A 13561-nucleotide genomic window follows, 5' to 3' on the forward strand; every position below is an offset into this window, starting at 1 on the left:
GCTGTTACAAGCACTGGAGACTTGTTTCCTGTGTTCTGAAGAATGAATGTAAAAAATCGCAGAAATAATCATGGTGAGCACACCTTGGCCTTAAGGGGTATGATGGAGGGGGATCCCAAATGGACCACAGGTTGTGGCAGTCATTACAGGACTCAGGGACATAGTTCCCAATGAAATGCATGTAGTGAAGACCCATTTTGATGTGGCCAAAAAAGTCGAATGTGTGAAGGGTGATAACAGAATGTAGTTATAAATCATTTGTTAGTGGTGTTATACTGATTTTATGAATTTTGGTAAGTTCTCAAGTGATTGTACTGTGTGAAAAATGCTGACCCTCTGCTTGGATTTGATAAACCATGTTTGAGAGAAAACTGTTTCCTCTAAAGACTTTCTCAAAGAGGCTATTGAAAGTTCTCCAGAAACTAAAATGAGACCATGTTGTAATATGTTTATACTGTATTCCTCAGCCATGTGAAAATAAGGTCTGATATTCTGAGTATAACTTGTACTTCTAACAGCAGCTGTTAACAAAATAAGGTGGTTCACTTTGTCATGAAAATATGGTTATTTCTCTAGAAAGCTAAAATATGGGCACATTTGCTATCAGTTCTCAAATCCCTTTCTCCTCCACTTTAGTAAATCATTGTGACATATTGAGTGAAACATACTTCTGAAACCAGCATCAGTCTGTCAGTTAACCCCCTAATAACCGACCGTAGTTTTCAACAGTGTTTTAATGAGCTACTAGAGCCTAAATGTTCTCAATCGTGACAAAGTGTGGCACATTTGAATGCCATTTAATGAGATCAAAGCTTAAAACACTGAAACATTTCCTTCGAAGAATACTGCAGTAAACAAAGAAATTAGGTGTCTCTTTTTGTCTTAGAAATTAAGGTTAGTGTTATAGAATGCTAACATTTTGCATTCAAGAAAAAAGTGAGGGACTCTTGAACACCATCTTGCTGGGATGGGAGCTGTTGAATTAAATTCCTTTCCTGGTCAGCAGGCTGAAGTAAATGAGCATTGTGATGTTAATGCAGGCATGTAGAAAGAGAGTTAAAAGTGTGAGTGGAGGTGTGGGTTTTTAGCAATTTGACACATAATGTATTTTAAAGGGGCTAACATTAGTTAAAGAGAGAAATCTGCATAGGTACAGCTTCACTTTTCCACATCTCTTTTGTCAGCCTGCCCAGCTTCTCATTCACTTAGCTGTATCCTAATATTAAAATTGTAATATTTTTTTATATATGTGTATATGTATATATATACACACAGTTCCCCATAACAATTTTGGAAAGTTCTTCAGAAAAAAGACTGGATAGAAATATGTCAAATTTGGCAGAAAACTAGATCTTTACTCAGAAAGTGCATTTTTTGTTATCTGGTGAAAATGTGTTCAGCCTTGTTTGACAAATAAGTCTTTGAAATATATTGATATCAGGGCAGTACCACAAATTATCAGTACCGCGGGACCAGTGCCACAGTACTGGGCAAATTCTTTTAGTCGACTGCAACACTAACAGAAATGTTGCTGCTTCTGTTTAAGGACTCCAGGACTTGGTTCTCCTCTCTGAGTTTTGAACAAATAGATAAGGTATAAGAGAGCAGGGTAAGGGTACCTCAACCCACTGGTTCTCCTGGGGTTATATTAAAAAAATAAATCATGCTCTGGGTCCTACAGTTCTCTCATGGGACCCAGCAAGACCTTCCATGAGGTCCTGTTGAAATCCTGCAGACCAAATGCAGCCCTCCTGTGTTTGCCGGTGGCAGACCATGCAAGCATTAAAAAGGGAAGATTGTGCTGCCTTGCAGAACCTTGGAGTGCCTTTTGTGCAGTGGTATTGCAGGAAAACTGAGGTACCTTGAAAAACAAATTTTGAAATTAATTTGGGTTGGTGTCTGTCAGGGCTTGTCTGGCAACAGGGTGTTGGCTACCTGCAAGGTGGTTGGGAGCCGAGCCTGGTGGCAGACCAGTTTGTGCTTCCGATCCCCTCCTGTGCATGGTCATAAGCTTTGCCCAGGGATGGTGTCTGGTCAAAATGATACAAAAAAGCGCAACCATTTGCAGAAAAAACAATGGTTAAAGTTACATTATAGTTAGGTATGGAAATAATATCTTACTTTAGGTTAAAACACCTGGAAATTCATTGAAAAAACAAAAGTTAAAGTGGCATCATAGTTAGGTCTTGTAATGTTATAAAAACTATGGGCCTGTTTCACAAAGGGCCTGTGTAGTCACAGCAGAGGTCCTGCAGTCGTGGTGGGGGTCCCACACTTGTGGTGGCACCTCCACAACGGGAAACTGCAGTACTGAGGTCCGCCACAACTGCCGAGGCCCTTTGTGAATTAGGCCCTTTAGTTTTCAAACACAAAAATACTGAATTTCACCAAGCATAGTTTACTGAGTTATCACTTGCTCACCTGCCATACACAGTTTATGACCTCACATATTACATCACTCATGACATTATCATTGAAGACATCACTGAAGACATCTCAAATTACATCACTGGTGACATTACTCATGATGTCATCAGACATTTTGCCAGCGTCCTGTAGGGTTTGGTCTAGAAATAATTCAACACACTACAGGAGTGGACAATTTTTTACTCACCTAAAGCCACTTTAATATTTCACCTGACCCACAATTTTAAGTGGTATCTATTTACCACTGTAAGGACACTTTTTTTGCGGCCCTATGGACTACACTCAACAGGTTAGCAAGATACAGTAAACACGTTCCAGTGAAGGGCACAGTTGCATTAAGCCTTACAGCCATGGTTACTATACCGATGACAGATAAATACCTCCTAGTAGGATACACCTGCATTCTACATTATACAGCTCCAATGCCTCAAATTCTTCACCAAAGTTGTGCAAATAAACATCCACATTTTATAAACATCCTTGCTATATAGAATGTGTCTATAGTACTGCATTACCACTATTCAGTATGAGCACATGCCCACACATGCACAGTTGGACTATCTACTATGAAAAGAATCTCTGTCTTTTCTCACTGACATTTGGGAACAAGCGTTGGCTGTAAGCCTCATCCTGCTTTCCAACATATCTCTGCAAACCACATTAGGTGCATTGAGACTTTATCTTGTTTAACAGAGAGTAATCCTGGCACTCCAAACTTCAGTTATTAGTAAATGGAACACCACATAACTTTCAACATGCATAGTCATTCTTGTCTCCAGGGCATATGCTATTTCCATGCTATAGATCCATGCATGTGCACACAGGGCTGATTCAGAATGGGAAACTTAGACTTCAAGTCTAAGTTTACTGTTATGAGTTGGATCCTTCAACTTTGTGAATTAGGTCCTATATAACTCTGTGCTGCATGGTCTTCTCAGCAATATCATAAATGGTGTAATTTTAGATCTTACCAGTAATGTCATCAATGATGTCATTTAACAAGTCATGAGTGATGTAATATGTGAGGTTACAAGCAGTCTACTTTCGGGGCTGAAGGTATAGTTTGCTCAGTAAAAAACTATACTATTAATGGGGAATATACATGTGTATACCTAAATATATATGTGTATATTGCCTAATGGCAGTCACCGCTAGCTACATATAGTTAGGACCTAGTTTCTATAGAAAGAGCGTATTTTGTTTTGCTACTAACTTTGGTGCTGTTTGATAAATCTTCACAAAAGTTTCCAAGACGAAATACAATACTCATTTAAGCTGTTGTCTGGAAAGGTTAGGGGTGATACGGAGGCCAAGAAAAAAAGGGAGTGGGTCCCAAAACATGTTTTCCCCATTCATTTTTCTATAGGTATTTTGAACACTGATGGCGCCCAACCTACTGCATGGAATTACACCAAATTTGGTAGAAAGGTAACTCCTGCTCCAGAAAGGCCCTTTTTGTTATTTGGTGTAACTCTATTCAGTAGTGTTTGAGAAATTAAAGGAAATCCAAATGTGTATATCTAGGGACACAAAGGATTTGTGACCCATCCCGATCTTGTGCTGAGATATGATTGACTGCCAACACTTCAAGTGTTGGCAGCCATGTTGGGACTTGGCTTCAGCCTAGTCCCAGAACAAAGGTTAAGAATAAAGAAAAGTGGCCAAGGTATGGACACCCTGACCCCTTATCTCTTTTGTCCACAAGGGACCCCCCAGGGCTAAAAACATATTTAAAAAAAATCTTTGCCACAATTTGCGGTAGATCTGGTGAAAATAATTGTAAAAAAAGAAGCGTGGGCTGCTGCATGTTGTAATTGTAAAGCCCCAGGGTGGGCCCTGGGGCATTGTTCATTGCAATGAGGGTGGGGGCATGTGGCCCACCGGCAGCCCCGAGGACCACCACCTCCCCTGGACTTCCATTATATAAAATGAAGGGGCCAGCTGCCTGCAGCTCTGGGGAAAACAGCCTTCCCGGGGCTTTTAACTAATATGGTGCAGGGCGTGTGCCCCCCTGGCAGCCTCCCTGAACCGCCATCTCCCCTGAGCAAATAGCAAAAAAAGCAAAGGAGGTCTGTTTTGGACCACCACCTCCCCGGGGCTATTTCCACATTGGAGGGGGGCTGAGCACCCCGCCCTTGAGGAGGCACCGATGGCCCTGGGTATCGCCACCCACCAGAGCCAGCTCCTGTTATGTCCTAGGGTGCCTGCAGGGAAGACAGATGAAACCATTGCTCCAGCAAGCAGGGAGCTGCTATTAAAAGCAGCTCCTTGCTTGCTGGAGCAATGCGGGATCACAGAAGAGGTGGAAGCTGGCTGGGACCGCGGTGGAGATCTTGAGGCTCCCGCCGCAGTCCCAGATAGTCTGTAAAGGGCAAAAACAAAATTAAAAGAAACAATCAGCAGGGACTGCGGGGAGGCCTTGAGGCTATCCCTGCGGGACCAGATAGCCCGTAAAGGGCACAAAATGAAAGTAAAAAAAAAAAAACTATGGCCTAATGGTCAAGGTCTCAGACCCTCCCACTGGAGGTTGAGGGTTCTATTCCATGAGTGTCTGTGATCATTTCCCTCCTATAATGTTTGTAAACTTCAAATGTTTAAGGCTCATATTGAAATGTGATCTCACTCTTTTGAATTGTCAAATATATAGCTATATATATGTATATATATATATATATATATATATATATATATATATATATATATATATATATATATATATATATGTATATATATATATAGTGTTAGAAAAATAAAACAAAGGATACAGGGACGTTATAGTTAGGTTCTGAATTTACTCATACAATTCCATCTAAAAACTCAGCAATTATAGTTCAAGTAACTATTACTCACGCCCTAAGGTTACTATAACTCACGCCCTCATCATGTACAGCTTTCTCATCAATAATTTTATTGCAAATGTTGCAGTGATAATATAAAAGAAGGTGTCATCAATGATAGAATATGTGGAGTAATTAGCTGTGCATAGCGAATATATATAAACAAAGGTAAAGTGACAGTATAATTATAGCATCTTCGCGTATGTTATGAAAGGTTAAAGTGATATTGTAGTTAGATGTTAAAATAAGATAAAAACTTGGGCCCTGATTTAGTTTGGAGTACACATCCTCTGAATGTAGAGGTGTCTGGTGGCCCAGTGGACAACTCTATCCACCGACAGGAACCGCTGCCCTAGCGTTTCCTTTCAAAGAGGTAAAAATGTAATGAATGGCCTACCATCAAACATTGAAGTTTTTTTTGAGATTTTATAAAAACAAACCTCAATACGTGATTATGAAAAAAAAAAAAAACATATTACCCCACACCATGGCAATTTTCTATCATGGTGTGTGGTTCATTTAAACAATTTTCAATCCCTTACCACCAGCAGTAAGAGAAAGTAAAAACTGGCCACTCTAAATTGGGCATGTGGTCAAATAGTTAAACCTCTGACAGCTCTTTTGCCATTCGACTGACCGGAGCATTATGTCAGCGATGAAGATGGGATGACTGTCACTGACATACGTAAGGTTTGCCTGATTGTAGGGAGGACCTTCAGTTTTGCGGAGAATGTGGTTCTTTGCTGTTGAGACACAGTACCCTCTGTGCCAAACTGTAAGGCAGTCCCTAACATTTCAAACAAAAAAATCTCTGAAAATCACCAGTCATAGTTCACTGAGCTAACTATAACTTTTGCCCAGCCATGCCCCGAATATGATCTACTTTGGTAATACACTGAAAAAACACATTTAAAGTGCAGTAATGGTTCCAAAACAAACTAAAAAAAAACATAGAAATTTGCAGTGATGGCTCTGTAAATTATCCATAACCTGTGCATCCATCGTGCCCTGCCTGGAGCCATACATATGTTTTCCTGTGTTAAAATTGTGTATATTTTATATTGCCATAGTGGTCCCTTTGGTGCCCCTCATTTCAGCCTTGAGGTCAAGGTTAGCTCTTCCCCGTACCTTATGTCTGTTTTTTACTTTATTTTTCCCAACACGGTGCTCGGTGCACCTGTTTGGTAGTGGGAATCACCAATTTTTTTAAAAGCTTGCCAAACAGATTGTCACAAATTCACAAATCTGAGGCCAGATTCGCAAATCAGGAATAGATGGTGGTAGAAAAAGGTTCATCACTTAATTGTGTGCCTCTGATTTTTATTTTGATTCGCAAATCTTGTGTGGATTCACAAATCGATCATCGTTCGAAAACGTGAGTATCCACAAATAAATAGACCAGGGGCTGTATTACATAACGTGCCCGAGGGGCCAGCGGGCATATGTGCCTGTTTTCTCCTCTCCGGGGCACTCTGGCATTATTACAGAAGGTGGCCGCAGACACTTGCGCAAGCCGTTCTTTAACACAGATACGGACAGCATACATATAGGCCCATTACGATCTTAAAAGGGGCATTCCATCCTTTGCATGTATGGCCCCTTTCTAATGAGAGAAATATTTTGCCTCGCAACCGCACCATATTACCGACACAGGTGCAGAGGCAAAGAGTCCATCAGGAGGCACTCTGTGCATTAAAAAAAGGTGGTGCACAGTCACTGTGCCCCAGGTGGATGCCGCTCTGGAGGAAGGGAATGAGGACTCCGCCCAACACAGTCCATTGTGGACTCTTTTCCTCTTGAAAGTGCAGGCCGGGTGCCACCTGATCTGTAAGAGGCTGCACAGCTGGCCTGTCTTTCACTAAGGCGCTTCCCCCAAGGTCAGCACATTATCGGTTATAGGCAGCACCGTCACTTTTTACAACCGTCACCCTAATTAAGGAACGCTGCGGCGCAAACAGGCAGACAGTGCACGCTTACTGTGATAAGTCTTCAGATATATCTAAAATGTAAACTCTTCAAGCCCAGACTAGAACACTTTTTAAAAGGTAATTTCCAAAGAACTGCAGAAAGGATTCAAATCAAGCAAACGCACTTTCTTCAGTAGAATTCTACATACATGGCAAGATTGTTGTTTTTCTGTATCAAAGTGTAAAGAATCATATTGATGTGAAATTAGGACCCCTTCCATTTTCTATCAGCCCTACTTGATGGGTTTGCCCCAATTGTTGTCTGGTGAAATATAGTCTCTTATTTTAAATATTTTTTTCCACGTGCCAATGATATAAGACCTGTGCTTGTACTATGTTACTATGTACTCGACAGTCCTGGAAAAGTTTTTTTGTGTAGATCCTAATTCTTGTGACCTACTGCAACATTCATGAGCGCTTTTTCATTTCAGATACATGGCCATCATCGATCCCTTGAAACCCAGACTATCTGCTACGTCCACTAAGGTGGTGATCGGAAGTATCTGGATTCTGGCCTTCTTGCTGGCATTTCCTCAATGTCTTTACTCAAAGACCAAGGTGCTGCCTGGCAGAACTCTTTGCTTGGTAGCGTGGCCTGGAGATGACAAACAGTTCACGTACGTTGTTTTAAAATATGAATGCTTTTGAATAAATTAATTGTACCGATGAATACATACAGCAAACATCGAATTAATCTTTGATCTAATTGCATTTGTGCAAATATTGCATTTTAATTTACTGGTAATTAAGCACTAGAGTCCGAATATTAAAGGCATTTTACAGTGAATCTATGGACAGAAAAAGACAACTGCTCTATAACTACCTGGTATTCATACTTACGGCTTTTTTATATGGTGGTAGTTATTCTTTGTAATGCTGTCCAGTGTGAACTTTGTAAAAAAACAATAACCAATTCCCTGTCAATAAATGGATCAAATGTTTACATTTAGTCAAAGTAGTCAAATATGTGTATCATTTTAAGGTCCACATGGTATTTTAGCTTTCTGGAAAGATAGCATGTGTAAGTAGATGAGAACATAGGGTTCACCTAACATAAAAACATGTTCCCAACTGTGAAATGTGAAACGAGAAATGCTCAGAGAAGTGTTGGGTTTATGGACAAAATATCAAATTATGATATTGCCCATACTAACTAAAACCAGGTTTACACTTTTGATACACACCTTTTCTTCCAGTTGGATTAATTCGGTGTCCTCTTCAGGATGCTTGTAGTGTCTCAATGGACCACGGATAGCTGCAGACCACTCTGTGGGTGATGTTAGAACATTTTATACTTGTTGATGCAGCGGAGAAGATCAATAAGGTGGACCTAGCCCAACTGCAAGAGACTTTGAAGCAATTGCAGGAAACAACTGGTAATTCTGATCTATGTGCGGGGGATACTGATGTGTTGTCAGGGCACAACATCTTTGGATCTCCTTGAGAACCTGGAAGGATACAGGAAGGAAGAATTTGTAGAGAGCTGAATCAGGAACCAACTTCACCAGGCATCTATCTACATTTTACCTTGTAGACTGGGCCATCATTTTCTGAATTAGTGAGTCAGAGATGCTATCCAGCAATCAGCCCGATGAAAAGGCATGAAACACTAACCAAAAAATGCTAATTGTGTTTGTTCCGTAACCACACCTAGATGATCCAGAGCAGAAGAAGAATAAGCTGTGATACAGTGAAGAGGGGATTCGAGGTTTGGGCCTGAAGAATTTCAGGCACGCTTGTGGGCAAAATGTCAAGCAGAAAAACCTGGCCTTCTCAGTCACTAGAGTAGACTGCCAGGGAATGCTTGGCAACATAGAAATGGTGAAGAATGGCATATGGCGATATTGTTACAGCTCCTGGATGCGATACATGAAAAGGATCTGCTGTCTTGTTTTTTGTTCTTTACACTTCTTAATCTGAATTATGGTGGTGTCCTGCTGCAGGTGTGGCAAAAACCACCAGAGATGGTGAGCTTGTCTACCCGATAAACAGGGCTGCTTGTGAGGATGGGCTTTGAAAACAGCACAGCTGTTTTTGAAGATGGTGAAAGCCAGCCAAGCGGAACCAATAGAGTCCTATTAAGATGAGGGTGATATGATCATATTTCTTCAATTCATGGATGACATGCTGTGGTGTGTATGATTCTCTAAAGGGGTGCCATTGTGGAATCTGGTAGGCTATGGATTCAATCTCGTTATTAGAGTGTGAGGGCTTGAACAGCATTTCTGAAGTCACTTTCTGAAAGACTGTTTCACTTTCTTTACAAGAGTGAGCACGTACCATGCTTTTTTGTTTTTTTGGCAATTGGTTTCTCGATAGTGAGGTTGGTGAAGTGGGTGAATTCAAGTACATTTGCATTTTGTGAAAGCTGAGCTCAAGTCCTCAATGCTCATATTAGTGAGCCAAGTTTGTACTGTCTCTCGTTTCTTGTTCCTGGCAAATAACAACAATTCTGGGCCTGATTGTGGGGTTAGCAGTCCATCAGGGTTACAGAGGACATAACCTTTGAATCCTGACATACTTGTCTGTCTAGTATAGCTTGCCCCTAGTTGCACAGTGAACACGGAACCCATATCTTGGCATACCTTTGCCACTTAGAGTTTTACATCAAAAACACAAAAGGTGTTCAGAGGAATTCAGGCATTCAAGCTGAACTAGGCCTATTGGATTAGGGTTAACAATCATTTCAATATGGCGGGGTCCAAACTGAAGTGGCATGGTGGGAAAAACTACAATTGGTTGGAATTCTCCCCCAAACAATTGACAGTGATTTGCCTTATTGCAAGCATACCTTCTTCACCTTTTGTGTGCCTAATATACTGCTGAAGTAGTAAAGGTTTGGCCACATATGAGTCCCATTCTCACTGTTTCACTGAAACCAAGCTACACGAAACTGACAAGCCCCAATAAGGCCAAAACCAGCCTCCTGTTGCTTGTGTTCCAGTTCAGGAAAGATATTGCATAGCAGTTTGGACTGGACTGTTCCTACCTGAGCAGCGTCAAGATTGATTTGCATGTGGTTGGCTCCAAACCGAGGAGGCAATGTGGGCAATGTGGGCAAAAGAACAATGGGTTTAAATGCTACCCTAAGTGCTTGCCAGTGGTTAAACTTATTGCAAGCATTTCTCCCTTCACCTTTTTTGTATTTAATATATCACTCATGTGGATCCTGTGCTCACTGTGCCACTGGAACCAAGCTACACCCAACTGACAAACCCAAACCAGAATGAAACTGGTCTTGAGTGACTTGTATTCCAGTTCAGGGAGGACCGGACCTGGCAGGTTGGGCTGGACTGTTCGTATTGGAGCCGGATCAATAATGATTTGCATATGGCTGGGTTCAAACAGAGGAGTAATGGTGGGCAAAAGAAAGATTGCTTAGTATGCTACTCAGAGTAATTGCATTGTCTAGACTTACTGCAAGCTTTCCTCCCATCACCTTTAGTGTTATTGAAGGAAATCAGCATCACCATAACCAGTGAGTCTCAGTGAAGACTCCCTGATACATATTATGGCGGGATGGTTGACTGTGTCCAGCAATATTAGGAGGCAGGGGTCATCCTTTTCTGTAGTGAGCAGACATTGTCTATGATGTGCAAGGTAGAGGTCTCTGTGCTCTGAAGCCATACTGATAGAGAGCATTAATTTTATCTTGGAATTGAACACATACTGTTTTTTTCAATAATCTTGCCAGTGAATGCTAGGTGAGTGATAGATTAGTGGTTAGCCAAGTCATTAGGGTCTAGTCTAAGGGCCTCATTACGAGCCTGGTGGCCAGCGGTAATCTGGCGGTAATACTGCCAACAGACTGGCGGTGTTCCACCAGCTATTATGACGTGGCGCTATGGCCACGGCCATACCGCCGGCCCCTCCACTATACCGCCAGGCTTTTGCCTGGCAGTCATAATCCCCAGGGCAGTGGTGCAAACACTGCTGCCCTGAGGATTATGAGTCCCTGACTGCCAGCCTGGCCACAGCGGTAAACACCACCATGGAAAGTCTGGCGGTAAGGGGGACTTGGCATGGGCAGTGCAGGGCCCCCAGGCATAGCCCAATCGCGCAATTCACTGTCGGAATTTCGGGCAGTGAAATGCGTGACGGGTGCTGCTGCACCCGCTGCACATCAGCATGGCCGCCGGCTCTATTACGAGCCAGCAGCAATGTTGATGTAACTTTTCCGCTGGCCCAGCGAAAAAGTCGAAATAGGGAGCCAGAAATACCGCCAGCACTGGCGGTATTCTGGCGCCCGCAGCCTCGGGAGGCTTCTGTGAAGACCGCCGAGGTTGTAATGAGGGCCTAAGTGTCTTTCGGAACGGGAAGATCTGCCTTGTCTGAAGACCTTCAGAAAAGAAGCCTTGAGTTAGGGAGTCATTGGCAATGGTGAGTAGGCATGAGAGAATGTTCCCAAAGAGAGCGATGATTAAGACGAGGGAAGACATTATCTTCATATGAAGTGATTTGAGAAAGTTGAGTATATTGAAAAGATCTGTAAACTAGAAGGTTGTGAATGATAACCATTGTATGGTTATATTGAAAGGGGTGGGAATAAGAGATGGGGCACTCTTAGTGCCAGATTTCTGAAAAGTGGCACTGCACCCAGTGGGGGAAAAGGTCAATTTAGCGCCACCCTAGCACCACCCTAGCGTAAAACAATTATGCTAAGGTGGCACTAAAGTGGCAGTAGGCCCTCTTTAATCAGGGCCTTAATGTTGTTGAGGTTCTATCAAATCTTCTGTATTTTTTCATTAAATTTAATAAATCTAGATACCTGTCCTTGCCAGCTGACATAGGTGGACCTGATGACACGTAAAATCAGCACAAGAATATTGGACCATTCGATGCAGAAAATTCTTTAGATGCAGAAAGTTAAATAGTGAAGCATTTCCTTGAAAAAGGACATACATAGAATGACTCACCCTTATTGACAAACTAAGGTACAGTGGTGACAAACATAACCTAAAAAGACTCCTGTTTTTAAAGTTACAGAAATTGATCTTTAAACTGACCATAGATAAATGTGGTATTAATAATGAGAAGGTCCCAGGAAAAATCTAAATCAGGCAGGCGTAATTTATGTTATTTTGGAAATTTGAAATTATGCTCCTCATATACAATTCCTCAAATGACACCATTACGCCACTTTGCGTAATTGGGCTGCCATTCACGGCAAAATTATCAGAAAAGAGCAACCAGAAGAATTACAACATGAATGACTGCTATTTCAGCACTTTTGTTTTTCACACAAAATGACAAGTCTCAAATTGAAGCAAAGATGTATTTTGCACTAAAACTTAGTAGTAAATAACAGATTTTCATTTTGCATAATTACCCATAATTTCGCTTAATTTTCCAGAAATTTTATATAATTATTGTTAGACCTGTCAGTCTTAGAGTGGCCTTTCCCCAGACTGTTTGCCTTACTCCTCTTGTTTTTGCTACATGTTTTGTTGTTGGCCGTAGGACTCTGCACACTTTACCACTGCTGATTAGTGCTAAAGTGCTTGTGCTCTTTCCTTTAAACATGGTGAAATTGGCTTACACCCAATTGGCACATTTAGTTTGTAAGTCCCCAGGACAGTGGTACTAAATATTCCCAAGGCCTTTAAATTAAATGCTGCTAGTGGGCCTGCTGCACCTATTGTACCACTTACTTAAGTAGCCTTTTTAAATATGGCTCAGGCCTGCTGTGTTAGCATGTGTATGCAGTTTTTAACTGCCGTTTTGACCTGGCAAACTAAACCTTTTGCCGGGTATCAACTGTTCTTTTTATTTGAATAAGTGTTGTTCCTAAACAGCCCATAGGCCATGGTGCATTGTATTTGAAATGTCAGACATGTATTTTTAAGTTTTACATGTCCTGGTAGTGAAAAACTCTCAAATTCATATTTCACTATTATAAGTCCTACATCTCCCATACGATAATATGGGTTACCCTATAACATTTAATCAATTCTCCAGTTGACAGCTCCAGGGACCTTGACTCATCATGACGCACCTCAATGCAGGACCTGACATTGCATCTCCGTTGACAGCTCCTTGATGTATGCGCTGCACGTAAGGACTTTAGTTCTTGAGGCATCAGAACACAAGGTACATTTTACAGTGGACTGAACTCAACACTGTAGTTGGCTAGCACTCCATGCTGTCAGCCTGAACCTGTAACTTGGACTCAGTCCTCCACAACCAGATAACCACAATTGCTTCAGTAGGGTTTGATCCCCAACAACCAACAACCCATGTTCACAAGTACCCAAAACAGATTACACAAATTACCTACACCCTTAATAATGAAGTAAATAATCTAGTCATCCAAGGTTGCATCCTCAAATA

At 41.5% G+C, this 13561-nt stretch overlaps 1 protein-coding gene across 1 annotated transcript in view; it reads left to right on the top strand.

Moving 5' to 3' along the window:
• The window catches only part of TACR3 (tachykinin receptor 3), a 1184508-nt gene that overhangs the window by 586175 nt on the left and 584772 nt on the right, over positions 1-13561 (top strand). Inside the window, exon 2 of the mRNA XM_069241463.1 lies at positions 7663-7848. Within this exon, the coding sequence (XP_069097564.1) occupies positions 7663-7848 (186 nt within the window). The remainder of the gene's footprint in view (positions 1-7662; positions 7849-13561) is intronic.

Source organism: Pleurodeles waltl, chromosome 1_2, assembly GCF_031143425.1.
Source record: "Pleurodeles waltl isolate 20211129_DDA chromosome 1_2, aPleWal1.hap1.20221129, whole genome shotgun sequence".
Lineage (NCBI taxonomy): Eukaryota > Metazoa > Chordata > Amphibia > Caudata > Salamandridae > Pleurodeles > Pleurodeles waltl.